The sequence below is a fragment of the Salvia hispanica genome, chromosome 4, assembly GCF_029641045.1.
Source record: "Salvia hispanica isolate PSC_SH4W2 chromosome 4, Shi_PSC_v1, whole genome shotgun sequence".
Lineage (NCBI taxonomy): Eukaryota > Viridiplantae > Streptophyta > Magnoliopsida > Lamiales > Lamiaceae > Salvia > Salvia hispanica.
Window position 1 is genome coordinate 4,060,667 of NC_142695.1, and position 27,787 is coordinate 4,088,453.

Genomic DNA, 27,787 nt, shown 5'->3' on the forward strand with positions numbered 1-27,787 from the left:
GTATTTTTATAATACTTCCAGATTTTTTTGTCATTTTTCATTATTTTCTTAAAACACACTTTAACTTTATTTATTTCTTAATACCCTATTTCCTCTTTCTCAATGGAATATTCATATGTTTGTTAAATGTTATTAGATTTTTATTTGAAACACGATCATATTTCAGGTCACTATAATTTTAGTTCAAAGTCTATACAAAAACACTACTCCATTATACTATAATCGAATTAGATTGTTCATTCAAACAATACTATTATCATAAAAATAAACGTGTATTGCCACAATTAAAATCAAATGTCAAAAATTTAGTTCAGATTATTGCTCTCAATATTTTAGATGAATATTTTTTTACAATATGATTTAGTAAATAATAAAAGCAATCTAATGAGGCCAAAGTCCCTCCAAATCTCACCCTTTATCTATTTCCCTCACTCATAAATTACACTCTCTCTTCCCTCATCTTCTCTCCTCACACTCTTCTTCTCCACCAGATTTTCCTCCCCTTTTCTCCGCAGAGATGGTTGAGTCCACTCTCCTCCCAGATCTCGCCACTCAGGTCATCATCCCTCTCTGCGCCATAGTCGGCATCGCCTTCGCCCTCGTCCAATGGCTCCTCGTCTCCAAGGTCAAGGTCTCCACCGACAAATCCCACTCCGACTCCAAAAACGGCTTCGCCGAGCCCCTCATCGAGGAGGAGGACGGCGTCTCCGAGCACGCCGTCGTCCAGAAGTGCGCCGAAATCCAAGCCGCCATCTCTGAAGGTCCTCAATTTCACCATTTCTCCCAATTTTTATTCACTACTGCGCTTCTTCGACCTTCGAATCGTGCTTTTCCCTTGTGTTTTGCTGAATTTCACCTCAGATCTTTCAATTTTCGCTTATTTCTTATTCTGATTTTGTTTCCTGTGTTCAAGGAGGAGATATTTTGCGCTAGATTGCGTCAATTCTACCTTATCTTAGGATTCTATTTCTGCGATTAAAATAATCTGCTTTGATTTTCCGTTCCGGTCGGCGTTCATAACATTTGATTGATTAAAAAATTGGCGTTGCGTGAGATGTGGGATCTCAAAAAGATCTCTTTTTCTCGCCCATATTAATTTTCAATTGTGACTGTTTACTCAGCTGATTTATTTAATGACACGTGTAACGGAGACTTCGGAATTTAGTTGTAGTTGGTGTGATTAATTATGCATTCACCATAGTTGAATTACATACTTAAATTGCACATACTTTTCTGGTTGGTGTGGAGTGTGGTATAAGCTAGAAGCTATTTAGTATAAATACATCACATGGGGGGATATTTTTTTTTGTACAGTAACTTTTTTGTGGTGCCACTATGAAAAAGAATGACATTATGTTTTTGTTTGTTTCATCTGTATTTTGCTTAATCATTGTGTGGCCTCCCTATCTGTATAATGATTGTGTATATGAGTGGAGGCATGAATGCAATAGTGAAATTGGTAGGATCGAGCTTTGTGCTCGACTATCTTGATGGTGGGTCAAATATGGAACCGTGATAAAATGGAAGGTGCTTTCATGTACTATTTTGCACCAAATTAATTTTGATATGTGTAATACTTTTCAACAAGTATTTGAAAATTCTTTCTTAAATTATCTCGGTATTGATTCCTCGGGCCACATTTTTTGCAATTAAAATTTTAACATGTAAATTATCAGCTAAAGGTTTTTTTTATTTCCCTCTTGAATGACTAATTTCCTTTCCAATTCATTAATGTATTATATATTATATTATTTCATTTCCCCCATTAAATTTACTTGTATAATTTTTCCCATTAAAGTTTTTATTTCCCTTTGAAATTACTGAAAATTCACTTTTATGTAGTTATGGATTTATTTGAGATAGCCTTTAAGGTTCTACGGTATCTTCTAAAATATTTGTATTTGTATAACAACATTTGTTAATTGTTTCTTTTTTAATTATTTTGTACGAAATTTATTCCACCCTTTTTTGTTTACACACAAAGTTGCATAAAATTTGATTCCATTACTGAAAAGATAGAGCTTATATTGACCAAACAATTCAACAATTTATTTGAAAATGACCTGACATTTGGTATTCTCTGAAAAAATATTATACTGTAGCATCTTCTAGAAAGCTTGACAAAATAAATTCAACAACTTATTAGCTTTAGAAGGAGAACTCATAGGCATGCTCAGTACGTTATATGCATCAGCATTGCTTCTAGTAGTTTCTCTTTTTAGGTATCAAGATGCAGTCTTGTTATAAAATTACTAAGTAATTTCTTTGAAGCATAAACAGTAATATAGAAATTTACAATGTTTAATACATTGTTCTTAATACCTTCAATGTGTTCAATGGGGGCAATAAGTTGGGTAACTGATGCATGTTATAAACTCTTGATCTTGTTAGTTTCCATTTTTTGTTGTCCCTGAATCCTTAAAAGTTAAGCTGGGCGAAGATCAATGTTATTGCTAATTATGTTATTAAAGTTTGAATACTTAATTGTTCAGCATTCTTGAATATGTCTGTCCTCATTTGGGGTGAGCTAATTCTGATGCATAGATGCTATTTCACAGGTGCAACATCGTTTCTATTTACCGAGTACCAGTATGTTGGTATCTTCATGGTTGCTTTTGCTATCTTGATTTTCCTCTTCCTCGGCTCTGTGGAAGGATTCAGTACAGCGGCTAAAGCTTGCACCTTTGATGCCACCAAGTTATGCAAGCCTGCTCTTGCCTCAGCTATCTTTAGCACTGTAGCTTTCCTTCTTGGTGCAATAACTTCTTTAATTTCGGGGTTCCTGGGAATGAAAATTGCCACCTATGCCAATGCTAGAACTACTTTAGAGGCTAGGAAAGGTGTGGGGAAAGCTTTCATTGTTGCTTTTAGATCTGGTGCAGTGATGGGTTTCCTCCTTGCCGCAAGTGGTCTACTGGTTTTGTTTATTGCAATCAACCTCTTCAAGCTGTACTTTGGTGATGACTGGGAAGGCCTATTTGAGGCTATAACTGGTTATGGACTTGGTGGTTCTTCAATGGCTTTGTTTGGCAGAGTTGCTGGTGGAATTTACACGAAAGCTGCTGATGTAGGGGCAGATCTTGTTGGCAAGGTGGAAAGGAACATTCCAGAAGATGATCCCCGAAACCCTGCAGTAAGATGACATCAAAATGAAATTTGTTAAATTATTTTTATTATAGTATCTTTTACTTATATTTTCAAAATGTTCAGGTTATTGCAGACAATGTTGGTGACAATGTCGGGGATATTGCCGGTATGGGGTCCGATCTATTTGGCTCATATGCAGAATCTTCCTGTGCGGCACTTGTTGTTGCTTCCATCTCATCTTTTGGGATTAACCATGAGTTTACTGCCATGCTATACCCTCTGCTAGTCAGCTCTGTTGGAATCCTTGTTTGTTTGCTCACCACATTATTTGCAACTGATTTCTTTGAGGTCAAGGCTGTCAAAGAAATTGAGCCAGCACTCAAAAAGCAACTTATAATCTCCACAGCATTGATGACTCTTGGAGTAGGCTTGGTCAGCTGGATCGCCCTTCCGTCCTCTTTCACAATATTTGATTTTGGATCACAGAAAGATGTTAAGAGCTGGTAAGTTAGATATCTGGTTTTCACTTGCTTATTATCGTTTGCGATTGTTGATCTGAATCTTATAAGTTAAGTAAACACTAAATTTTTTTCAGTCACTTTTCTATAAAGATAAATGCCTACATATGTATATATATACATTTATATCATTGTCTTGAGCGTATTCCCTCAAATTTTTGAACCAGCGTGAAACTCATATGACTGCAGGCAATTATTCCTATGCGTTTGTGTTGGTTTATGGGCTGGCCTTATCATTGGTTTTGTCACAGAATACTATACCAGCAATGCTTACAGGTATCTTTACAGAATGATTTGTCTAGTTATGGCAAAACTTTTGAATATATATGATTGTGACTTCATTTTTCTCCTTATTTTCAGCCCAGTACAGGATGTTGCTGATTCATGCCGTACAGGAGCAGCTACCAATGTCATCTTTGGCCTTGCATTGGGATACAAATCTGTTATAATTCCAATTTTTGCCATAGCCGTTAGCATTTTTGTCAGTTTTAGCTTTGCTGCTATGTATGGAATTGCAGTTGCTGCTCTTGGAATGCTGAGCACTATAGCTACTGGTCTGGCTATTGATGCTTATGGACCAATCAGTGACAATGCTGGAGGTATCGCTGAGATGGCAGGCATGAGCCACAAAGTCCGAGAGAGGACTGATGCCCTTGATGCTGCAGGAAACACCACGGCCGCTATCGGAAAGGTGATTACATTCCACTCTATGTCTCAATGAAATGATTACTTTTAAGTTAAACCACTCCCACATGCATATTTGACATATATTACAGTTTGCTGCATTTGCAAATTTTTATTTTATTTTTGCACTATCATCTTTAATGAGCATGCGACAGATATGCAACTTTGTATCACTGGTTTTTGTTTCATTTATTCATTAGAACTGCTGCAACATTTTGTCGACTTAAACGCCATTTAGGGCCCTTCTTGTAGGTAAGCTGTCTTACCCTTTTTCTTGCCTCTCCCCAAAACTGGTTAAACTAGCACAATATCTTTTGAGGTTAATAAAGTTCTTTTCAACAATTTCTGGGCTTTGTTCATGACCTAATTTGTCATCAACACGCATAGTTCACTATATTGCTCTTATATTTAACAGTGCATTCATGCTTATGCTTGTGTTCTCAGGGATTTGCCATTGGATCTGCTGCTCTTGTGTCTCTTGCCCTCTTTGGTGCATTTGTAAGCCGTGCCGCAATATCAACCGTAGATGTCCTAACTCCTAAAGTATTCATCGGATTGCTGGTTGGTGCTATGCTTCCTTACTGGTTCTCGGCCATGACGATGAAGAGTGTGGGCAGTGCAGCTCTAAAGATGGTTGAAGAAGTGCGCCGACAATTCAACACCATTCCCGGTATCATGGAGGGAACTGCTAAGCCTGACTATGCAACTTGTGTCAAGATCTCCACTGATGCATCTATCAAGGAGATGATCCCCCCTGGTGCTCTTGTCATGCTTACACCCCTCATCGTTGGCACTCTTTTCGGTGTCGAAACTCTCTCTGGAGTCCTTGCTGGATCCCTCGTCTCCGGTGTCCAAGTAATGCCACTAAACGTTCTTATAATATTCTATTCCAATGTTTATATAATGCAACACTAATCGTCTCCCATCTACACAACGCAGATTGCCATCTCCGCATCCAACACAGGCGGAGCTTGGGACAATGCCAAGAAATACATCGAGGTATAACTCTGACAACTTCTTTCATTTCGATGCAATTAAATTTTCATGAACTAGTAAATTTGAATGAAAGGTTGACTGACGATGATGTTGATGATGGCAGGCTGGTGTATCTGACCATGCACGCTCACTCGGTCCCAAGGGATCAGACGCGCACAAGGCAGCTGTGATCGGGGACACTGTGGGGGATCCCCTCAAGGATACATCCGGGCCATCGCTGAACATCCTGATCAAGCTGATGGCTGTGGAGTCGCTGGTGTTTGCCCCCTTCTTTGCTGCCCATGGTGGTTTGCTCTTCAAGCTTTTCTAAACTAAGCAGAGAGAGACATGGAAGAAGGCCTCTCCCCCCATTTTGTAATCTCATGTTGAAACTATGATGATATAATACTTATTTATTCTCTGCTTGGGGGCTCTGCTCTCTTCTATTAGGAGATTTTTCCCATTAATCTTGTCATATCACCTCTACATATTCTTTCACTATTACTGAAGGACCTCTCTAAATCCTCTTTTGCCTATTTTGGATTTTATTTTTTGCTACTCAGTTTTCCTCTCTTTTTCTTCCCAAGTTACTGTGTGTATTCATTACTCTGAGTCTTGAAGAAGCATAAATTAGTGGTTTTAACTAATTGGTCGAGATTTCTAGTGTCTTTTCAACTTACCTATATTCCTTATGACAAATACATAATGAGCTTGTCCATTTTAAGGTTTAACTGTGGTTTTTATATCTTGTTAGTCACGATTCATTATTATATTTTGTTTTAACTTAACCAATGAACATTCGTTTGAAAATAAATACATAGATGCTTTCTAAAAAGTGAACATTTGTTTGAGAATACATAATTGCCTTTCTAAAGAAAAAAAAGAAAGTAATAGTGTTAAATGAGGTTTAATGGAATGTACTCCCTCCGTTTCTTCATAGTTAAGGCGAAACTTTTTGGCACGAAGTTTTAGAAATGAATGTTGGGTGTGTTAAATAAATAGATAAAAAAGTAAGAAAAAGAAAAAGGTAGAGAAAATAAAGTATAAAGTGAATAAAGTAGAGAGAGTAAAGTAAGAGAGAAGAAAAAGTTACTATATAAGGAAACGACTCAACTATGAAGAAACTTCCCGAAATAATAAACTGACTCAATCATGAAGAAAAGGGGGAGTATCAATTATTAAATATTTAGACTTAAAATTTTTTATACTAAATTATCTCCACCTTTTTCAGTATTTATTTTTAATTTTTTAAAATTCATACTAAACTCCATTGGAACTCCTAAAATGGAAAAAAGGAATAACTCATTATATCGGGAAGTTTTACTTTTACAGCAATGATTGAGCACAGCTAAAAATAAATGAAATCAACAACTATTCAACGCTAAAAATTGAACTGAATAAAATCTCAGCCCTCAACTGTGGAACAAATCGCCGCAGCTAAATCGAAGCGCCTCCGCCGCCTTGCACCGCCACACCCTTGCGCCGGCCACGCTCACCTCTCCTTGCATTCCTTTTTCAATCATTGAAACTAACGCCACAAGTCACCGCCCATGATTTCGTCCATATCAATCCAGTCAACTCCCGCCGCGCAATCCGCAATCGCCGGAACCTCGCGCCTCCTCCACCGCAATGTCCACCTCTTCTCGCCTCTCCAGCATCCCCACCGCCGCCATCACCACCATTCCCGCTGCCGGAGCCTCCGCGTCCGCGCAATCGACGCCGCGCAGCCCTACGACTTGGAGGCGCGCCTCGTCATGCGCCTGAATCAGTCCACCAGGCTCAAAATCGCCATCATAGGGTTCGGAAACTTCGGCCAATTCCTCGCCAAGGCGTTCGTCCGCCAGGGCCACATAGTCTACGCGCACTCGCGCTCTAATCACCTCTTGGCTGCCGAGTCGATCGGCGCCGCTTTCGTCTCTGATCCGCACGATCTCTGCGAGCTGCACCCTGACGTCATGGTGATCTGCACCTCCATCATCTCGACCGAATCCGTGCTCCGATCGATTCCCCTCCAGCGCCTGAGACGGAATACTCTGTTTGTCGACGTTTTATCCGTCAAGGAATTCCCCAAAAACATTTTCCTCCAAGTTCTCCCGCCTCATTTCGATATTCTCTGCACGCACCCGATGTTTGGACCGGAGAGTGGGAAGCACAGTTGGAAGAATTTGCCGTTTGTGTTTGATAAGGTGAGAATTGGGGGTGAGGATTCGCGCCAGGCTAGGGTTGAGAATTTCCTGGACATTTTCAGGAATGTGGGGTGTAGGATGGTGGAGATGAGCTGCGAGGAGCATGATAAGTACGCGGCTGGGACGCAGTTCATCACACACACGACGGGGAGGATACTCGAGAAGCTGCAGTTGGAGAGCACGCCGATCAACACAAAGGGATATGAAACATTGTTGGATTTGGTGGAGAATACGTCCGGTGATAGTTTTGATCTGTATTACGGGCTTTTCATGTACAATGAGAACGCGATGGAGCAGTTGGAGCGGCTGGATTTGGCATTTGAGGCATTGAAGAAGGAGTTGTTTGGACTCTTGCATGAGGTTTTGAGGAAGCAGTTGTTTGGGAAGTCGGAGGAGGGAGCTGTGAGGACGGTGCTGGAGAAGCTGCCCAAGAAGGCGAGCCGGTTACTGCCCCCTGGTGCGCCTCAATAGGAGACTGGGCAATAAGGAAAGCGTGGGTGGTTTCTTTTGGTTTAGGTATTCCTATTTCTCAAGGCCATATTTTCAACTAAAAGTATTCATAAGCTTTGTTTGGTGCTTGATTGGTGGATTTTTTTTGTAAGTTGTCAGTTTTGTCCTGTCCATTGTTGTTATTTGTAACATTCAAAGACCAAATGTTAGAAATGTGAAGTTCCTAAATGTGTGTGCCTAGAAAGGTGGATCAATAATCTAAATGCTTTTGTTCCTTATATCAACAAGGGAAACATTTGTTTAGTTTGAATATAATTTGAATTTGGTACTGTATTTTGAATTTTCCTTCATGTGCCTCCAAATTGTCTCTCTTGGATACCATGGGATAGGAAAGAGCTATGCATCAATGCATGACTGGTCACAAATGCTTCAAGGCTGGAAGGGACATCTCTTCTAAATTGATGAAGTTTGTTCATTTTTAGTATAGTGTAAATTTGATTTTTTTTGCATGAAACTCCATTCCTGTCTCTCTTGGGTACCCAAGTGAGCATGATGCTAGAAGGTTGGTAGGGGCATCTATCCGAGATTGATGAAGCATGTTTCTGTTATTTATTACTTCTATGCCTGTAGCATTTGTGGTGAAGTGAATAATCTATTTCCATGGAGTATATATTATGAATGCTTCATGTTGTGTGTGTCAGTGTGTGTAAATATTAACTGATACCGGAGCAACAAATATCCTCTTGTAATGTAAAGATACTAGCATCTGCTTGGTATGTTCTGTTGAACATCGGCTCTCATGGAATAGACCAACACCACATGAGACATTATTCCTTATTCTCAATAGGAGTATTGGATCTGCAATAAATGCACATTAACGTGACTTCAATCTTCTCTAACTTACTGCTGAACTTCTTAGTGTTTTATGTATTCTAATCAGCTGAAGAAAATAGCCGTTGATGTGTTAAAAATGTCAAGTAATGATCTTTCTGGCCATATGCTTATTTCTGTGAGTGGACTCTAGTTGTAATAGCAAGATCATTTACTTTGCTGCACTTCTTTATTGTAATGCTTCAGACCCTGCTAATTGTACTATGGAGCAATAGCTCATCTGAGTCCTGGAAGTTTACCAGCTAGAGAATGGTTCATTTGTTCTTAAAGTCTTTTCATCATTCATTGTGTTTGTTCCCTGTTTTGCCATCTCTTCAGTCTGTGTTTAGATACAGATATTTTTCACTTCCCAGCCACCCTGCATTGATGTCAGAGGGAATCAGTGGTTTTAGTTTCAATCAAACCTTGATCTCATTAGCAGAAAATTTGAATCTATTTGGACAGTGAATCTATTTGGACAGAGGCAGCCAGCCATGAGTGTCTTCCGTTGTGCCTCCTACTTTTAACTATATATTTGAGGCCGATTGTTCATGATGCGTTGCACATTTTTTTCTGAAACAATGCCAATTCGATCACTTGAAAATTGAGAATCAAAGAGATTAGGAAGATTTCTTGATTGTGATTGAAACGAAAGTATAGCAATGTAGCCGAACCAAAACAACCAAGACCAGATCAAAATTGAGAATTTTGTAATTTGATAATCGAAAATCAATTGCGTATCTAATAATCCATTGGACTCTATATACCCGTTACATTATGATGAAACATTGTCTACCAATTCAAATATTTTATACAGATATGGAATAATATTAACACAAAAAATTGATTTGTATTTAAAGCAAATGTGAGTAGGGAATTCCACTTCCAAAAGCAAAGAGAAAGAAATCGAGAGATGCTTCGGCGAAAACCTACAAAAATCGAAGTGAAAGTGGAAGACAAAGAAGAACTCGAAGAAGCCCGCAAACAACGCGCCGCCGCTTCATCCTCCGCCGCCACCACCACCGCCGCCTCCTCCCTCCTCCACCACTTCGATCGCTCCGCCGTCGACCCCACCTCCAAATCCCACCGCATCGGCCTCTAATCCACCCACCAAAATCCCCAAATCACGGCTTCCATTTCTCGATTACTGATGGAGGTCGAAGTGAAGCTCCGATTGCCCAACAAATCCGCCCACCAGAAGCTCCTCGCATCCCTCTCCCCGTTCCACGCCGCCACCCACCACCAGCACAACACCTTCTACGACGGATCCGCCGCCGAGCTGAGCTCCCGGAGAGCCGTCCTCCGCCTCCGCTTCCACGAGGAGCCCGACCGCCCCAAATGCTTCGTCACGCTCAAGGCCAACGCCGTGCTCGCCAACGGCGTCAGCCGCGTGGAGGAGGACGAGGAGGAGGTGGACTACTCGGTCGGGAAGGCGTGCTCGGAGAATCCCCAGAAGCTGAAGGATGCCGATTCTAGGGTTTTGCGGAGGGTGAAGGAGGAGTTTGGGATTGAGAGCTATGTGAGTTTGGGGGGATTTAAGAATGTGAGGAATGTGTTTGAGTGGAAAGGGGTGGAGCTGGAGATTGATGAAGTTAGCTACGAATTTGGGGATATGTATGAGATTGAGTGTGAGAGTGTGGAGCCTGAGAAAGTTAAGGGGATGATCACGGAGTTCTTGAAGGAAAATGGAATTGAATACTCGGATTCGGTTAAGTCTAAGTTTGCTATTTTTCGTGCGGGAAAGCTACCGGCTTAGTAAGTGAATTGCACTTCTCGAATGCTATAATAATTTTGCTATGCCTTTTGTTCTGGTTTGTTGTTTTGATCGGCTGTCATTCCGAAGTGATATACATTTGTTTTGTTGTAAAGTTGATAGCTTTTGGCTCCGTTTATGAACTTTCTTGATAAAATATGCCTCTTGAATGTGATGTCATGTATAGTAGTAGCATACTATGTCCTATAGCTTGTTGTTCATGTTGCAGTTGATTTGGAATTATATATGTTTAATTGTCTTATGAAATGCTAGTAATCACTTTTATCTTAAAATCATGTGTTAGATTAGTTCAGAGAGATAAAAAAAAAGCTCTTATTTTTCAAAATTAGTTTGAACAAATTTTGGGAGTTCTGGGAAGTGTTTTGTGAGTATATTTTGTACAGATGGATTTGAGCATGTCATTTGTTAATGGTAGATATACTAATAAGATTGATGTATATTTGGTTCTTTACTTCTTTTTGAATATAATGTAATGATATTAAATGGAATTTGAAAATGAGAATGTTTTGTGCAAACTAATAATGTCTCATATTTGAGAATATTGCTCAACTTTCTTGAGGTATTGGGTAACCACTAATTTGCCTTGTGAACATTTTTCATCATCTTACATGACTAAATCACGCACCAAGTCTTAAACTTAGTAGCAAGATGAGCTGATTTCAAAGTATGGTTGTTAAAAGTTCGAACTCTCTTTTGGTGTTATGGGAAGTGTTTTTCGAGCATATTTTGTAAAGATGTAGTATTTGAGGATGTGATATATATACTAATAAGCTTGATGTGTATCTGTTTTCTTTAAATATGATGAAATGATATTACAAATGGAATTTGAAAATAAGAATATTTTGCTGCAGCCTAATAATGTCTCATATTTGAGAATGTTGCACAACTTTCTTGAGGTATCGGGTAAGCATTGATTCGCTTGTCAAGCATTCTTCATCATCCAGCATGGCTAAATCACTACCTAGTCTCCATCATTAGTGGCCTAATCTGTATTTCTAACATACTATTGAATTGCTGGGATTTTATGATCTGGATCATGTTAATCAACTGTATGATCTATTTTGACTCATTGTTGTTACATCCTTTCCTTTTCTTTTTCGTGTTGTGGTATTGCTCGATCACCAGATGAGAAGGCTTTTGTTTTCTTGTTTCAGGTCTTGTGTCTGGGATAGAGGCAAGCTGCTTCAGTCTTTCTAGTCGGCCAATATTGACAACTCTGTAGTTTGATGTTTGTCTTTTTGCCAGTGTTTAGATACTTGTGGAGACGATCCAGTTTTCCTTCATTACTTTACTTACCATTATTGATGGTTAATAATTAATAAATCCATCTTGACTTTATATAAAATTTGTGAAGTAACATTTCAAATGAAAATGGTCTTACTCCATTGAGTTGTATGATTAGGTCTTCAATACTTGTCCTCCTTTATAAATTACATAGTCTGACCCAATAAATTACTGAAAATCTGTATGAAGGTTGCTAAAAAGATTTGTGAGCAGTTGAGGAATTTGTTTGAACCTTTTTTTCTCTTTTTAGCTTAGTGGTAATGAGTAGTTATTTGATGGAAATAGATAGTATCTTCGGGCCGTTCGGTTTGCAAGATTATATTTTGAGATTGAATATATGGGTTTTGTTTGGTTCATGGGATTGAATCCCCCAACTTAATTCTCTAGGGAGGTATTCGGTTTGAAAGATTATATCACATGATTAAATTTGTAAGTTGCATGGTTCATGAGATTAAAACTCATGACTTAAATTCTAGACGTAGTCATGTGATAATTAGTTATAGTCAATCTCCTCCTGCTAAATAATTGCACAACTTAATCCTAAATTATATTTTGGTACTATTTTATCTAGTAAATCAAATACCACCTAGATGGGTAATCATGCGATAATTAATCATAATTATACTTATTCAATTAAAATAATTCCATAACTCAAAACTTTAATGAATTATCATCTTATAATTAGTTATGACAACTGAATGATATCTTGTACTCCCTCCATTCCATAGTAAGAGATAATAAAGTAAGGGCCCCCAGGGGCTTAGCGCAGTTGGTTCCGGGGGAGCAGATATTGCTACAAGGAGCTGGGTTCGAATCCCACTACTAGCGTGTGGGAGCTTCCATCTCTCAGGCACAAGTGTGAGGCCTTGAGAGATGGGCTCTGGTAAGGACAGTGGGTTGAAGGTCTCCTCTCTAACGGGCCGCTGTGTACCCTGATTGAACCCCTTCACAAACTGTCGGGCCGGGGAGTGGGGGCGGCTGGGGTGACCGCATCACCTTTTGCTACAAGAGAATAAAGTAAGTGACCATTCTATAATAAGAGAAAATAAAGTAAGTGAGAAGAAATGTGTCTCACTTTTACTTAATAAATAAATAACTCTATTATTATGGAACGTACCAAAATAGCAAAATGATTCAACTAGTAAGGAATAATTCGTACATATTTATGTTTATGAAGTCAAAATAAAGTTCATTTAGTAATTTAAACAAAGTTTCAAGAAATCTCCAATGTTTTCTAAAATGTACTTCTATGTCTTGTGAAGTCTAAATAAAGTTCATTTAGTAATTTGATCGAAGCCACAAGAAAGCTCTAATGTGATTATAAAAATGAACTTGAACTCACTTGATCATACTATGAAAGTTGAAATGAGCAAGATAATCAAATTTGAAGCATACAATGTAGTAAATGATTAAACAGAGATCTCACATAAGCTACCATAAATCCAGAATTCTCATGGGAGCATGTTACATTCCATCTAAGTCTAATGATGAAAATCCATTCTCACAAACCATGGTCAAATTCCCTAGATTAACCTCATTCTAATACACACTTCCCAACCAAACCAAATACAAAAGTCTCCATCACTTCCTCTTCTTAGCAGGTGGTTGATCCTCCTCGTCCTCGTCTTCCTCCTCGTCCTCATCATCGTCCCCGTCCTCATCGTCGTCATCCCCATCATCATCGTCGTCGTCGTCACTTCCTCCGTCACCATTAGCCTCGGCGTCCTCTTCAGGATCGCCTTCATCATCATCATCTCCGCCTTCTTCGCCGCCTGAAAAGTCTTCATCACCAGCATCATCATCAGGCTCGGCATTGTCCTCATCTTCATCCTCGTCATCATCCTCGGTATCACTTCCATCTTTGTTTTCAAGTCCTGGCTTGTTCACTCTATGAAGCTCCTCCATCGGAAACCTGCTAACAAAACAATTATTAGTTTCATAGTACTACATAAGATTGTTGTGACATGATAGGGAGAATTCAACATTACCGATTTCCTATCCAAGCGGGTAGTTTGTCATTCAGCAACGAGCTAGTCTGTTAAGACCATTAAAAGTTTTTTCATCAACAACAAGACAAAACATGACAAGTCCGACTAATAAACAGAAAAACAAGATAAAGAACAAGCAAGGAAGACGAAGGCAGAACATTCTAAGCAATATATCAACAATAACCAAACAATAAAAAGGCTCAACACAGTATCTTCATAGCAAAACAATATTATTTCAAAACAATATTATTTCTACAGATTTGAATGGTCAACTAATAACATGAATAGTTAATAGAAAACTCTACAACAATTTTAGATTTCACATATTGGAATAGTCATCTATACTTCATCAGAACCAAATGGTTAATATTCATAAGCAAATTTCAACAAGTTACCACAAGTTTACTCAAAACAGGCCTCAATGAATCAATATTCATATGCACACCATCAAAGTGTGATATACAAAGGAAAGTTAACATAATATAAACCCTATGTTGGAAACTTGGAAACATATAAGTTTGTGCAACCAAAAATTCACTAACTCTGAGCTATTACACAACTTAAACACCAACCAAAGTCCAAGTGGCAAAAGTAAGACATTCTACAATAAAGCAGTTCCCCAATTGGCATAAAAGTTCAATGAAGATTCAACAACATCAAATCAAAAGTTCCCATAGCTCCAATGCAGCAGTATTCCAACACTACCTCAGTCTCAATAACAAATCATTCTTAAACACAACATATTTCACAACATTAATACACCATAACATTAGACACAAATCCTTCAGTTATAATGTTGGACTAACCCCAAAAAACCACCAAATTCAGAATAAACATGACTAGAAGCAGCAAACAAGTTACAAAAAAAGTCAAAATCTCAAAAGCCCTCAAATAAATTTGCAGTCTTGGACACTAAAATCAAACAGAAATTGAGCATAAAGAAAAGGTAATAACCAACCAGCATGAGAAGGCAAGTTTGAGCAGCCAAAAGAGTATTAACCACAGCAGCCTCAACAAGCTTCACATCAGAGCTCAGCTTTGCCCCCTCCATTTGCAAACCCTCTAAAGTTTCTTGCTTTGAAAATGGAAAATGTCGAAAAACGAAAAAGCAGAATAAATCACAAGTCTACGAGTGAGAAGCTGGGGGTAGGAGGGTTAGAGAGAGGGGGGTTTCTTGGGTAGGGTTGAATTCGGGCAGATGTGTCCAAAATAGGGTAGATGGAGAGGAAAATTAAGGAAAAATCATTATTAAAAAAGGATAATATTTTTGACTTTGACGGGAGAAGTCTAGGGTTTTTTTGGGGTGGAAAACGATATTTTCAGTTTTGTGAGGGGCAGCTTGCAATGTTTTTGAATTAGAATTTAGGATCCATTGTCGGAGTGATTGGGGCGCGTCATTGGGCCGTTGAGTGTTTGATATAGGCACACGCGCAAATTTTTGTCGTGCTGGACACGCGTTGTCGTTATATTTGGTAGGAGTAAAACTTGTCAATTTCATGAGATATTTTAGAGTATATTATTAAAAGTAATTCAATTTTTTATGATTTTATCAGATACTATATTCCAACTTTTGAATTTATCAACTATATTTTCTATTAATTTTATCAATTATAGATCTATAGTAGTACTATCTCCGTCTCATTCAAAATATCCACCTTTTTGTTTTCAGTTTGTCAGATTCAAGATATCCACGTTCTATATTTAGAAATAAATCTCTCTCTTCTCTCCTCGTTAAAATATCTAACTATCTTTTTCTATAAACTTATTCCACCTAACAACTCCTCGTAAAATGTCGTGTCACTCAAGAATGTGGATATCTTGAATGAGACGGTGAAAGTACCATATGTAGCTTGTTGAAGTTTCCATTTTTAGCATAGTTTTTGCAATTTTTATTGATTTTATTCAAAATAATTTTTTAGATATTCTTTCTAAAATAAATTTAAAGTGAGAATATATTATATATATTTAATTTTTGAAGAAAAAAAGTTAGTACTATTTTCTAACACGTCATGTCACGACTCAACAGTTGGAGTGAAAATTTACTGATAGAATTTATGCAAGTTAGAGAAATTTAGAATAAAATAGATAAACTGGATAGAGGTAAAACTGACACAACAACATTGTTAAAAGTTGGATTGGAAGCACTATTTTCTAACACGTCATGTCACGACTCAACAATTGGAGTGAAAATTTACTGATAGAATTTATACAAGTTGAGAAATTTGAAATAAAAATAGATAAATTGAATAAAGGTAAAACTGACACCAACCCCCTTGTTTAAAGTTGGGTTGGAAGCAATAAAATCATTAAAGAGCAGAATAAATTCGATCATTAACTTTGTTATATTATTCAGGTGGGTACTAGCTAAGTAGCTATGATATTTATACCACATGGAACTTGTTAGGTTAGAGTTTATAATTTGAATTTCAACTGTAAATTTGCATGTCAGAACATTTGAATTAACCCTTACTAGTTATGCTTCTCTGGTCCTCCTTGTTTTGTCTGTTGTGAAAGATAGCTTTAAACTGTAAACTTTTTGTCTATTACCTTTAAGAGCTTCTTAATCCAGTTGGCTTGTTACAAAAATATTGAGAAATTTATGCATAAAATTCCAAGGATAAGCCAAAACACATCAGCCTCCAGTCTTTGAACAGTAGCTAAGATTTCTAAACAAATAGTAAGTGGCAAGGTTGATCTGAGAAACTAAAACACTAATACAAGGTCCTGATGTTCTTAGTGCAAGGAAGCTTTTTTATGAAGTTAATGTTTTTAAAGTGAAAGTATGAACATTTTCTTCTTTCTCACCTAATGCAACCATAGCTGAGAACTGGCTCTCATTTTATTGGCAGATCCGTCGCGAAATCCATTCATTCATTTGCTTTGTTACCTCTATATACTTTTTGTTTGATTAAAGCTTTTAAAGCAAATTTGGTTGAACAATTTGAGTTGGAATGCCACTAAAAAAGGGAAGGAATTCAAGAAAGGAAAGATGTAGTATTACTGAAAAATCTGAAAAGCAAGCAGGCTAACAAGAACTCATTTGAGATTTCTCAACAAGTACAAACCAAATCATTTAAATCATCAGTCATGTTTCTACTTGCCCTTAGATTCTGACATAGGCAGACATATATTTCTAAACACAACCGCACACGGCAACAATCAGACCTCGTCCTCATGTAGCAGCATATTAGGGACCCCCTTGTTGACCGGGAACTTCCGGCCAGTCTCGGAGCAAACCAACGCGCCTTCCTCAAGGTGGAGCTCGAGGAGGGCGTGGTGGAACCTGTTTAAAAACTCATCAGAGTCGAGCATGGAGGGCTCAACATTATCGGGCAGCTCAGTATACCCCAAGGTTTTGGAGGCCTCCACGAGCGCCTTCCACTCAACCTTGGCAAACATGTTCCGGAGGAAGTCTGCGTTCAACTCCACCTCCTTCTCCACCACTTTCTCCACCTCAATCCGAAGGGGGAATCCGCTGGTCACGCCTTTGATGTTTGATGATAGCATATTATGAGTTAGGAGCCTCATTCTTGCTGCTTTTGGTACTTATCCATAATCTGCAACTCTAGGAATTCAGAGTTTCCTTGTGTCACCTCATTTCCAGTATCCACCACAATACCCATTATATCTGTGTCAATAAATAAATTAAATTTTATATAATTTGTATAAAGCTTTAACAAAAATAACCAAAGGTAAAAGGAATTATACCAAATAGTGGCTCCTTATCAATTCTTTTTATCTCTGCTACTTCGTTGAAATTTTTGAACTGTAAGACATGTTCTGGGAATTTCAGGTCTTCCACTTCAAGAACTTCAGTTTTTGGGTTCACAATTAGGCGGTTTTCATTTGTAGTGACTCTATTTGATACACGGTTTCTATTCACAAAGAAATTGCGAATACATAACACTTTGTTTTCTTTGATTTGGTCTTTGAATTTATGCATTATATCACGTGGGAAACTTGCATGAATCTGAGTCCCCTGCAATAAAAATATGTAAAACTTTAGAATATCTTTTTACTGATAATAAAACTGTAAATTTAGATGCATACCTCCTTATCTTTAAGAACACAATCAAGGGAGCTTATATTTGTCTTGTTGCTTCCTCCAGAAACTTTATATGATCTAACACATCTAGTTTTGATTACCTACTTGGAAGTGTATGGTTGAAGATCTTTGAGCAAAGTAAACAGAGGCATTGTTGAAATTTAGAATCTGAAATGGTGAATGCATTTGGTCCTTGTCTTCTGTTCTATATATAGAGGAGTGTGTGTGTTTTGCCTCATTTTTTGAAATTTGAATTTGAATCTGATATTGCATATATCCTTTGGATAATTGGATTAAAATTAGATTTTCAATAGAATCATGTGTAATAAGCACTGTTTCATGTTGAGCTCATAGTTGAACTTCAGATTTAGTGATGTTTTTGGTTTTGCTGCAACTTGTCCCCTTATTATTTATCATGTACTCCCTCCGTCCGCCATTAGGAGTCCCATTCATGGGCGGCATGGGTTTTAAGAAATGTTAAAAAAAGTGGGTGGAAAAAAGTTAGTGGAATAGGGCCCCACTTGTATATATTAGTTTTAAATGAAATGTAAGTGGAATGAGTTAGTGGAAGTTGAGACCCTATTACCATTTATGGTAAAAGTGAATCGGGACGCTTATTCGCGGACGGACTAAAATGAAAAAACGGGACTCTTATTCGCGGATAGAGAGAGTAAAACTTAGTGTTGACTACATACAATTAGTATGTACTTGTTAAATTGAGGTGTGTACCTGTCAACTTATTATTCTTAAGATCTATTTTTAAATATATCATTGTATTAGCTAATTAAAATAAGGTCTGTACGTTCTTATTACTTCATACCAATTGGAGAAAGTATTTATCTCTGCATTCTGTTCTGTTTATAGAGGAATTTGAGGATTTTGGTTCTTAATTTAAAATTTGAATTTCTGTACAATTTTTTAATTTGATTTGTGATTATTATTCATTTGTACCAGATAGTTTATCCTTTGGATGAATGAACTTAATTTTATTTTTCAATGTATTCATGTCTAATAGTCATTGGTTCTTGATATGTTTTTGGTTTTGCATTAACCTGTGGCATTACTGTTTATCATGCAAAAGTTAGTTAAAGGTGTGGACATTTAAAATTAAGAGTTAACTTACTGCATTCATATTTCTTTAGATTTATTTTAAATACTGATATTAGTCAATCAAATAGCAGATTTCAATAAACTTAAAGTTATTATATGTCATTGTATTCATGTGTAATAGGTATTTGTTCTTGAAATGTTCTTGGTTTTGTTGCAACTTGTAGCAGTATTATTATTTGTTATGCAGATGTTAATTAAGGTGTGTGCATGTCTAACTTTAAGTGTTAATTGTTTGCATTTTGTGAGAATTTTGTTTGGTCCATGTTATTCAATAACCATTCTTAATTGTTTTTTGTAGGGTATATAATGATCAGTCAATTTTTCATGTACAGAAAGTGTAGAAGTTGTCTTATCTAAGAGGCATAGCTCGGAATATGAAATATAACTCCAGTCTGTTTCATGTTATGCAAGATAATTAGTGGATGTTTACTTGTTTGTGTTAGATAACCGTTGAATATTTTATTTGTATCTTGAAATGATCAAATTGAAAGTTCCAATTTAATCACAGTCGCCTGTCTTGCTATAAAATGAGAATTACTTGGAATAATCTATATCTATACTAATATAAAAGGTGAGTTTTGGCCTTATTTTGAAATATTCATAAGTTGTGGGATGAATTTAGATATTTATAATTTTTAAGAAATAGGATTAAAATGGAGGTTACAAATCTTTATGATTATAAGTTATTGAGAATAATAAATGTAAACATAATATAAAAATAGTGGCATGTTTAATTTTTTTAATATAGTTATAACATGAGAATTATTCAACTCTACATAGTAGTATTAATTATTAGTATGGCTCCATATACGGCTTTTTATACATGCCCTCTTATAATCATAAAAATTTATAACCTTCATTTTAATCTTATTTCTTAAAAATTATAAATATCAATTTATCCCACTAAAGAAAGTAACGTAAAAGTAATAAAAATGACATTTAAACAAATCAAACAATTTTCAATGTAAATTTAAGGCAGTCAATCATGTTATAATTTCATCAATTTATGATTGTTTCCTCATACTTTTTACCTATAAATACGTATCATTGGTTAGATAAAATTCATTCATCTTTATCTTTTCTCATTGCATCACGAATTCTCTGCAAAAAGATATTTTTACTTCCAATATGATTATTACTCTTTATCGATAGTAGTACATTTCTCTTTTTATTATTATTATTATTATTATTATTATTATTATTATTATTATTATTATTTGTTTACTAACATTGTCTCAGCTTTTATTTTTTTGATGCCATTGGTGTTATCATTGACCCTGGCAAGGTTATTATATAATCTAATTTTCGGCTCATTGAGATTAAAATTGTGATTCGCAGTGAGTGTTGATCGTCATTTTGTTTTTATTTTCTACTCCAATTTAACGTTTAAGACATTTGAATATATCAAGCTGATTGATAATGTAGTTGAGGAGACACTATTTGACATTTTTAAATATTACTCTCAACTATAATATTGTTATTTGTTTTTTTAACATTGTTGCTATTCTATTTTTTTAGATATTATTGGTGCAATTGTTGACCCTAGCAAGATTATTAAACGTGATAATTGTTGATTTATGGTGAGTGTTGACTCATTTTTTTTCAACATTGTTTTGTTTTTGTTGATTCGTCTAAAGTTGTGTCAATATAGTTTGTATATATTATTTTGCAGAATATCAGAATATTGGTGATGCTTCATGGATAAGTTCTTATTGTTCCTATTGGGATGCATTTTTTTTGGCATGAAGAACATTGGGGAAATCATCTAAAACCAAAAAACCAAAAATTTCAAATTGTTGTATAAGTGAAATATTAAGCTTCCTATGATGTATGCTCCTCATGTTGTCTTTCAAGATTTAATATTCTATAATGATTTTTAATGTTTTTGTTATTTAAAAAATATTATATTTCATATAGTTGAGTTCACCTCGATGGAAGATTGGATTGATAATAGGTTGAACACTGGTCAATCACTATATGTGTACAATTGCATAGTCAATAAACTCTTTTATGTTGTGTCACTATTTAATTTTTATTTCATAAATATTATATATTTTATAAAGTTGTATAATTTTATTTGGGATCTATAAACCATGTACTATAATTTTATATTTTCTCATTTCATTTATTTAATTGACTATTTAATTTAAAATTCAATAGGTCGTGCAACGCACGGGGTTGATACTAGTATTTGATAATGTATGACTCATGAATTATGTAGTATGGTTAGCAAGAATTTCAGTAAGTTTGGCGGTAAAAATGGGCCCACAAAAACTGTGGCTTTATATAAGTATTGATTGATCGATTGATTTATACGATGGCAACATGCTATATCTTACGTTGCAATTACTGGATGCTATATTTAGGTTTTGCATTCTTGTAGCCAAAAGTATCACCATCTGCTGAGGTGGATACAAGAGAGTAAGTTTAATCCTCAGCTTGTCGCATGGTCTGGTTCAGTTGCAGAGTTACTTGATTTGGATGCAAGAGAGTAAGTTTAATTTTATGCAGTGATGCCTGGCTTCATTAGTTATTTCTTTGCATCCTGTAAAAATTTATGCATATTCACAGTAGATAGTTGTATTTTATGGCTAACTTGTTTAACTCTCAGATTTGAAAGGCCTGATTTTCCTCAAATATTTTCTGGGGCGTCGCCTTTATCTGGAGGGTGAGTTTTAATAATATTACTCTCACGGTAGATAGAATTACTCTTAAAGCAATAATTTGGTAGTAACCAAGCAATCCGTACTCTAATTTTACAAATCAATCCCAGCCATCTAATAAAGAGATCGGACGGCTATAAATGGTGTTATATTGTGCGCTTGGAAGATTCTTGTATTTATGAAATTTTAGGATCCACTATTCTTTTAACATAAAGTATTTTGCTTCGACAAAAACGCTAGTAGTATCATGTTTAATCAATTAATCCAAAACAACCCAATCTACTGAAAGGTTAAAACAAATAAAAACAATAGCATTAACCATAAAAACAAAATAAAAGTTAAAACAAAAGCTACCTTGGCTAAATTGAGCTTCTAACAATAAAAATAGAATCGAAGTAGTTGAGCAAGTATATCATGAAAAACAACTGCAAAGTTTATAATTTAATACCAAGTGCCAAAATCTAGATATAGTTTTCATATATTTTGAGTGTCTCAAAAAATATGAAATTCACGAACACTAGTCTAAAGAATGTTGACATTTATTCTTGAAGTAACATAGAATTTGAATTGTTCATTTGCTCGATTCCTGGCACATATTTCATCCTCCATTTGGTTTCGAGGAATGTAATCCCACGGTATATTCTTGCAAAGCAAGAAAGACCGTGGATCCACAATTATCTTCTCTAGCGCAAGACTGTATGTCACCAATTGTTCAATCATTTGAAAATGATTACACACACCACGATATCCAACAAACACTACTTCCTTGATGGGAGAATAATCCCTCCGACCTCTACACAAGCAACAATACTGAGAATAGCAGTTTGGAGCATATACCAACTCCTCCTTGTCTACTTCGCTCATCTCTTGGTGTGACGCCTATACAATCATTAATCAACAGAAATAATTCATCTCAAAAGATATTGGAAATAAAGAGTAGACAGTTACCTCTATCACAAATCTCTGCAAGCAAGGTGCTACACTGAACCAATGTATTATTTGGAAGAGAGGACAAGTGTCCCTGTAACCACTCCCAAGAACCACCACCAACTCCTTAAGATTAGGCATCATCTTATCATCCGACAAAGTGTTCTGTACAATATATGCATATCATAAGAAATTAAATATTTTATAAACCCAATTTAATGAAAATCAATCAAAAGTATACCATGCGGGTAAAATTGGGCATAGCGTATATCTTGAGTGAATGTAGTTGTGGAAGCACATAATCAAACATGCTTAAAATGTCTGCGAGTGCAGAAACATATTGTTGACGAGCATTCGCCTGAATCCAGAGCTCAGTAAGGAGGGGAACATCGACGAGCTCGAAACGACAATGTGGTTTACCCGAACCATTGTACTTGATGCAGACAACCTTCGATTCACGGACCACAACTGAGTTGAGAGCACTGCACCGGCTGATTTCTAGGCATTTGAACACGGGCGAGGTCTGAATAACCTCCAGAGACGAAAACGGGATTCCACATAGGGACAGTTTCTCAAGGAGACGACAGTTCCCCAACAAAAACACCACGGCCTCACAACTCACATTCACATAACTAAAACTCAGCTTCTTGAGCAACTTAAGATTGTCAGGGAAGTTGCCTTGTTTGTATGGGAAATGGTAACAATTTATTGGTAAAATGGCCTTCAAGGTCAATTCAATGCTCTCGACCTTTCTACTAACAGCGTAGCTAAGCCAATCATCGATCCGATCACTAAAGTATGAAGATAAATCGAATAAGACTCTGAATTTAACAAGATTAGTGGTGGAGGCCTTGGGGAGTTTGGTGAGTAGTATATCAACCCATTCAACATACTTGCGTCTTAACTCATCTATGTCATAATTTCTCAATGTATCTATCCAATCGACATGTAGATCTAATGTAGGTGTGAGAGTCCACAAGTACCTCCATCGGGAGCAAAGAGTGCTAGTCCTTGCAGCTTCTTTCAAGGCCAAGGAAGATAATATTAACACTAATATATCATCCGGAAGCATGCTTATTCGATCATCCTGAAACTGAAAACTCAACGTAATTCAGATTATTTCTTTTAAATCATGAAGTTTGATTCTATTTTTCTCAATTGTCTCATGCACAAATTTTAGTATGGTGATGTTAAAAATGACAATATTTTGTTAAAATGAGAAAAGAAATATAAATAATAAAAAAATTATTGTAATGAAACATGTCGTTTTGATCATCATTAAACAACATTTTTAAAGTTGGAACAATTGAAAATTCATGATTTAATATTCTAATTTCAAAGATTATGGAACCAACAAGAACTTGAACATTGATATAAAATTGAAATGATTATCGTCCCTAACATAAACAAAAACCAATAATTAGGCAGCTCAAGAATTATTTAATTTTACCGTGTAGTTATCCTCGAGGCGCCTCCTTTGCACTTTCGCCATTGTTAGTTGTATCCTCAACCCTATATTTGGTGTGCATAGAGAGTCAATTTGTGATATGATATTATAGGGGAGTGCATTCGGGTTTCGGTTGGTTTTTTCGTCCAAACCGAACCGAACCCGAAAAACCGAATTTAGGCTAAAATTGAAACCGAATCAAAAACCCGAAAATCGAAAAACTGAACTTAAAAAACCGAACCAAACCGATACCGAAATTTTATGAAAAAACGAAAATTCTAAATCCGAAAAACCGAAAAACAGGGGAAGAATAGCATACAAACTACAAAGTGACAAATTTTTAAGTACAACCATAAACATGATTATATCCACAATTTAAAAGAATCTAAAATTAAATACTTAAATTGCTTCTTAAACAAATACAAAATTATACTCCACAAAATAAAGGTAGAGAGGGAGGCAGATGGGTCACATAATTTTGCAATTGAAGGTTTGGGTAGAGTTTTGCCTGGAGCAAGAGCCGTGAAGACGTCTCTGACGGCGTGGAAGGGCGACGGGCTGAGGGTCGACGTCTCTGACGGCGTGGGGGGCGCCGTGGCGGAGCTGGCCGCTGGAGGCGATGGATTGGTGAATCTCGCACATAGAATGGAAGAATCCACTCTGAGGTGCTTAGCAGCTCTTTGTTGAAGGAAGATAAAGATCTAATGCCATTCTTATTCTTACAGAATTCAGGAGGGGAGGAAGGAGGTGGGATGAGAGGTGGAGAGATTTTGGGTTTGAGAATAGAGAGGAGGGGGGAGCGGCGGTGATTCACGACTGAAACAAACCGAAAAATCGAAATTTTCATTTTTCGGTTTTTCGGGTTTTTTTCCGTCCGAAACGAACCGAAAAATCAAAATTTTCAAAATTCTAAATCCGAACTGAATCGAATTTTAAATTTTCGGTTTGAATCGGTTCGGATATTCGGTTTTCGAGTTTTTTTCTCACCCCCAGTGATATGTGGTATTTCAAGTCAATAGCAATAATTTGTGCATAAAAAAAATTCTATAAGGATACATTAAATCTTTCTTTTTCTAAACAGAATATCAAAAAGGACTGGAAACGAGACGGCTATATGTAAAATTCAAACATATGTAAAATTCAAACATATAGAATCTTTCTTTAATTACTTATGTCGTACTTCTAAGAGAGCCACAATTGCTGAATTTAAGTAAGAAAGTGCAATTGTAATAATAAGCCTCCATAATTTGAAACACATAGTAATTTTTTATCATATTTTGGTAAACACTCAATATTTTCCAATAAATCAACCTTCTTCCATCAGCAGCACACTTCATCAAAAAAATCACCAACTTCAAATTTCACACAATTTTTCAAGAATGCAAACAATTAATAAGTCCATAATCAAATTTAAACAAAGCTTGGAGGAAGGAGTTTCTACCGATGACGAGCGTGGGTGGCTGTTTGTGGCGGAGGAGCTGAGAAAAGAGAAAGAGTTGGCGAAGAAAAAGAGCCCGATTAGGATTTAGGGCTCATTAATAATTATGTCGTACCTCTAATAAATATGTTGTACAATTCTAGTAACATAGAATCTTTCTTTTAATTAAGGTTAAAGAGATCTGCTGAAATCAAAATAATTATGTCGTACCTCTAATAATTCCTTAGTTACATTCAATTTCCAATATAAAACAAATCTCTATAATTGATCGTGATTCATTTAAATTCTCCAAAAAGAGAGATTTCGGAAAAATGGGCTCAATACGTAGGCCTTTCGAAATTTAGGATTAATTTCGCACGCCTTTCAAAATATGGGATCGTGGCATGCGAATTTTTCGGAATAAGGGATTTTTGAATTTTTATCTATTTTCTTGTCTTTTTTCTTATTATTTCTCTTATGATATTTATAAATTGGCTAAATTGCCCCTAATTTATTCACTGCAATTTTTTATTCCAATTATTTTCACCCAAATCAAAAAAAACGTTAGCTCCAAAGTTTAGCAATTGTCTACCCTCACGCGCAGCCTCCAATTTTCAGTCTTTCTCTTTCTTCTTTGTTCACATCGTCATCGAAGCGGCTGCTGCGCACCGTTATCCCCTGCCCACGGACCAGCCGGAGCCTCCAGTCATGCTGTTGCAGTCGCATGTCTTAGCCACTGTCGCTCGATGCAACCACGCGTCCTCGCATCACCAGGGCGCCGCCTCTTCTGGTTACGAGACCGTCCACCGCCGCCGTCTCCGGAGACTCCTTAGCACCTATCGTCTATCTCCCTCGGCATCCTAATTTCAAAAGCAACTGGACACCTCCATCTTCTCTCATTGCAACCCTCATCCATCCTAAAATTTAGAGAGCTAAAATCCGTTGACTATCTCTTCTCTCTCTTGTTGCACAGCCAAACATTTCCATCGCTCGCTTCAGGCGATGTCATCGCGCCTCGCTGACAACCAGTGTCATCCTCTCGGTGCTCAGCGCCGTCAGCCCTCTCAAATTCGCCACGACACAGCATCGTCGCTGCTCGAACTCCCTCGCCAGCCGCCGTGCCTCATCGTCACAACGTGTCGTCTGATGTCCGGAGATCCTCGAACCTGAAATCAGTCTTCTTAGGGCTCATGTTCTCGTCGAGCATGAGGTTCTCGAACTTCAGGTTCCCATGGGTAATCATTTGGAGGCGGCGGTGTTTTGGGTGAAAACAGGATTGTAATAAAAAACAGTGTTAAAATTTTAGTGAAAATGATAGAGGGCAATTCGGTCAATTTATAAATATCATGAGAGAAATAATAAGAAAAAAAGAAAGAAAATAGACAAAAACTCAAAAATCCCCTGTTCCGAAAAATTCGCATGCCACGATCCCATATTTTGAAAGGCGTACGAAATTAATCCTAAATTTCGAAAGGCCTGCGTATTGAGCCCCTTTTTTCGAAATCTCTCATTCAAAGATGATGATAAATTAAATTAATTAAATTTTTGGTTTAATTAATTTATACTGTATTATTTTTTTTTTTATTAATTATGTCATTCCAGATAGTGGCCTATTGCACGCTCATTGGAGGGTTTTGGATACATGGCCCCAATTCTCGTGTAATCTTTTACTTCTCGCACGGGAATTTCTACTACAAAAAAAAAACATGTATAAATATGATTAAAAAAAAATTAACATAAAGAGTATGAGAAAAGGAGGTGAAATTGAGATTTACACAATTTGGTAGTAGTAATTACTACACAAGGGGGTGATTTTGTAGATCTCTTCCTCCACTGTCTTGTCTTTTAAAATTTGTGTAGAATTGTAATTAAAAAAAAATAAAAATTTAATAATATATTATTCTTATGCATCATTTTATATTTACAGTCTATACCTTAAAATGAGAACTTTGATTGTAAATGTTAAATGTAGAAAGTGATTCTTTTTGGAGTGTAGCACATTTATTCTACTCAAGCTATTTTAAGCCACGATATTTTGCTCACTACATCGAATCAAGCCAACTTGAATCTCGAGAACTATCAACTTTTTTGAGCCACCGGTCCCGCGTCCTAACTCATATAGACAGAGTCGCACCGAGCCTCCAAAGACTCCAATCTAACCATTTATATTTTTCGTAATATTTTAACTTGTGACTCGTCAAATGTTCATTTTTCATTGGACCGTGCGACTTTTCAAATACTCATTTCTCATCGGATTGCCATTCTTGGAGCAATGTGAGCAACCTATGAGCACATAGGGAGTATCCAAAAGGCTCAGCATATTCATCTTATCTAATAGAATGATGCTAAATGACTATAATGT

The 27,787-nt window shown here is 36.6% G+C and overlaps 5 protein-coding genes and 1 pseudogene across 12 annotated transcripts; 3 read left to right on the forward strand and 3 right to left on the reverse strand.

Annotated features, from left to right (window-relative positions):
* The first annotated feature begins 431 nt into the window (after window positions 1-431).
* On the forward strand, window positions 432-5,800 carry LOC125193191 (pyrophosphate-energized vacuolar membrane proton pump-like). Its single transcript, XM_089069987.1, has 8 exons — window positions 432-761; window positions 2,559-3,133; window positions 3,211-3,590; window positions 3,795-3,881; window positions 3,966-4,296; window positions 4,734-5,144; window positions 5,229-5,288; window positions 5,389-5,800. The coding sequence occupies exons 1-8, from the start codon at window positions 518-520 to the stop codon at window positions 5,593-5,595; spliced, it is 2,295 nt and encodes a 764-aa protein (XP_088926113.1). The 5' UTR covers window positions 432-517; the 3' UTR covers window positions 5,596-5,800.
* Window positions 5,801-6,639: 839 nt separating this feature from the next.
* Window positions 6,640-11,939, forward strand: LOC148927092 (arogenate dehydrogenase 2, chloroplastic pseudogene; annotated as a pseudogene). Of its 2 annotated transcripts, XR_016137762.1 has the most exons (3): window positions 6,640-7,966; window positions 11,396-11,447; window positions 11,699-11,939. The product of XR_016137762.1 is annotated as an arogenate dehydrogenase 2, chloroplastic pseudogene, transcript variant X2 (transcript). The 2 variants fall into 2 exon arrangements; XR_016137761.1 differs by lacking the exon at window positions 11,396-11,447.
* On the forward strand, window positions 9,617-11,939 carry LOC125193189 (adenylate cyclase). Of its 3 annotated transcripts, XM_048090946.2 has the most exons (3): window positions 9,617-10,525; window positions 11,396-11,447; window positions 11,699-11,939. In XM_048090946.2, exons 1-2 carry the CDS (start codon window positions 9,921-9,923, stop codon window positions 11,415-11,417), a joined length of 627 nt encoding a protein of 208 aa, XP_047946903.1. In that variant the 5' UTR covers window positions 9,617-9,920; the 3' UTR covers window positions 11,418-11,447; window positions 11,699-11,939. The 3 variants fall into 3 exon arrangements, with proteins under 3 accessions (XP_047946903.1, XP_088926155.1, XP_047946904.1); XM_048090947.2 differs by lacking the exon at window positions 11,396-11,447 and having other exon boundaries at window positions 9,633-10,525; XM_089070029.1 differs by lacking the exons at window positions 11,396-11,447; window positions 11,699-11,939 and having other exon boundaries at window positions 9,621-10,526.
* Window positions 11,940-13,234: 1,295 nt separating this feature from the next.
* On the reverse strand, window positions 13,235-15,021 carry LOC125191885 (uncharacterized). Its single transcript, XM_048089313.2, has 3 exons — window positions 14,775-15,021; window positions 13,817-13,863; window positions 13,235-13,740 (listed from the first exon to the last, which is right to left on the reverse strand). The coding sequence occupies exons 1-3, from the start codon at window positions 14,865-14,867 to the stop codon at window positions 13,410-13,412; spliced, it is 471 nt and encodes a 156-aa protein (XP_047945270.1). The 5' UTR covers window positions 14,868-15,021; the 3' UTR covers window positions 13,235-13,409.
* A 1,769-nt stretch (window positions 15,022-16,790) lies between these two features.
* LOC125196032 (multifunctional methyltransferase subunit TRM112 homolog A-like) lies at window positions 16,791-18,017 on the reverse strand. Of its 2 annotated transcripts, none has more exons than XM_048094380.2 (3): window positions 17,867-18,017; window positions 17,525-17,795; window positions 16,791-17,409 (listed from the first exon to the last, which is right to left on the reverse strand). In XM_048094380.2, the coding sequence occupies exon 3, from the start codon at window positions 17,342-17,344 to the stop codon at window positions 16,976-16,978; it is 369 nt and encodes a 122-aa protein (XP_047950337.2). In that variant the 5' UTR covers window positions 17,345-17,409; window positions 17,525-17,795; window positions 17,867-18,017; the 3' UTR covers window positions 16,791-16,975. The 2 variants fall into 2 exon arrangements, with proteins under 2 accessions (XP_047950337.2, XP_088913857.1); XM_089057731.1 differs by having other exon boundaries at window positions 16,791-17,444.
* A 3,972-nt stretch (window positions 18,018-21,989) lies between these two features.
* Window positions 21,990-24,984, reverse strand: LOC125196030 (putative FBD-associated F-box protein At5g56820). Of its 3 annotated transcripts, XM_089070026.1 has the most exons (6): window positions 24,517-24,984; window positions 24,012-24,073; window positions 23,545-23,654; window positions 22,803-23,352; window positions 22,583-22,726; window positions 21,990-22,513 (listed from the first exon to the last, which is right to left on the reverse strand). In XM_089070026.1, exons 2-6 carry the CDS (start codon window positions 24,051-24,053, stop codon window positions 22,157-22,159), a joined length of 1,203 nt encoding a protein of 400 aa, XP_088926152.1. In that variant the 5' UTR covers window positions 24,054-24,073; window positions 24,517-24,984; the 3' UTR covers window positions 21,990-22,156. The 3 variants fall into 3 exon arrangements, with proteins under 3 accessions (XP_088926152.1, XP_047950335.2, XP_047950334.2); XM_048094378.2 differs by having other exon boundaries at window positions 22,803-23,654; window positions 24,481-24,983; XM_048094377.2 differs by having other exon boundaries at window positions 22,803-23,654; window positions 24,517-24,982.
* Window positions 24,985-27,787: the final 2,803 nt, after the last annotated feature.

Bases quoted from the DNA above. Each gene is read 5' to 3' on its own strand.
- LOC125193191 (XM_089069987.1), top strand. From the start codon at position 518: ATGGTTGAGTCCACTCTCCTCCCAGATCTCGCCACTCAGGTCATCATC. The intron at 3,591-3,794 runs GTAAGTTAGATA...ATATGACTGCAG, and splicing joins CAGAAAGATGTTAAGAGCTG to GCAATTATTCCTATGCGTTT. The intron at 5,145-5,228 runs GTAATGCCACTA...TACACAACGCAG, and splicing joins CCCTCGTCTCCGGTGTCCAA to ATTGCCATCTCCGCATCCAA.
- LOC125193189 (XM_048090946.2), top strand. From the start codon at position 9,921: ATGGAGGTCGAAGTGAAGCTCCGATTGCCCAACAAATCCGCCCACCAG. The intron at 10,526-11,395 runs GTAAGTGAATTG...ATTTTGCTGCAG, and splicing joins GCGGGAAAGCTACCGGCTTA to CCTAATAATGTCTCATATTT.
- LOC125191885 (XM_048089313.2), bottom strand. From the start codon at position 14,867: ATGGAGGGGGCAAAGCTGAGCTCTGATGTGAAGCTTGTTGAGGCTGCT. The intron at 13,864-14,774 runs GTTGGTTATTAC...TGGTCTTAACAG, and splicing joins AAACTTGCCTTCTCATGCTG to ACTAGCTCGTTGCTGAATGA. The intron at 13,741-13,816 runs GTAATGTTGAAT...TTTTGTTAGCAG, and splicing joins CCCGCTTGGATAGGAAATCG to GTTTCCGATGGAGGAGCTTC.
- LOC125196032 (XM_048094380.2), bottom strand. From the start codon at position 17,344: ATGAGGCTCCTAACTCATAATATGCTATCATCAAACATCAAAGGCGTG.
- LOC125196030 (XM_048094378.2), bottom strand. From the start codon at position 24,053: ATGGCGAAAGTGCAAAGGAGGCGCCTCGAGGATAACTACACG. The intron at 22,727-22,802 runs GTATACTTTTGA...TATATTGTACAG, and splicing joins TGCCCAATTTTACCCGCATG to AACACTTTGTCGGATGATAA. The intron at 22,514-22,582 runs GTAACTGTCTAC...ATGATTGTATAG, and splicing joins TGCAGAGATTTGTGATAGAG to GCGTCACACCAAGAGATGAG.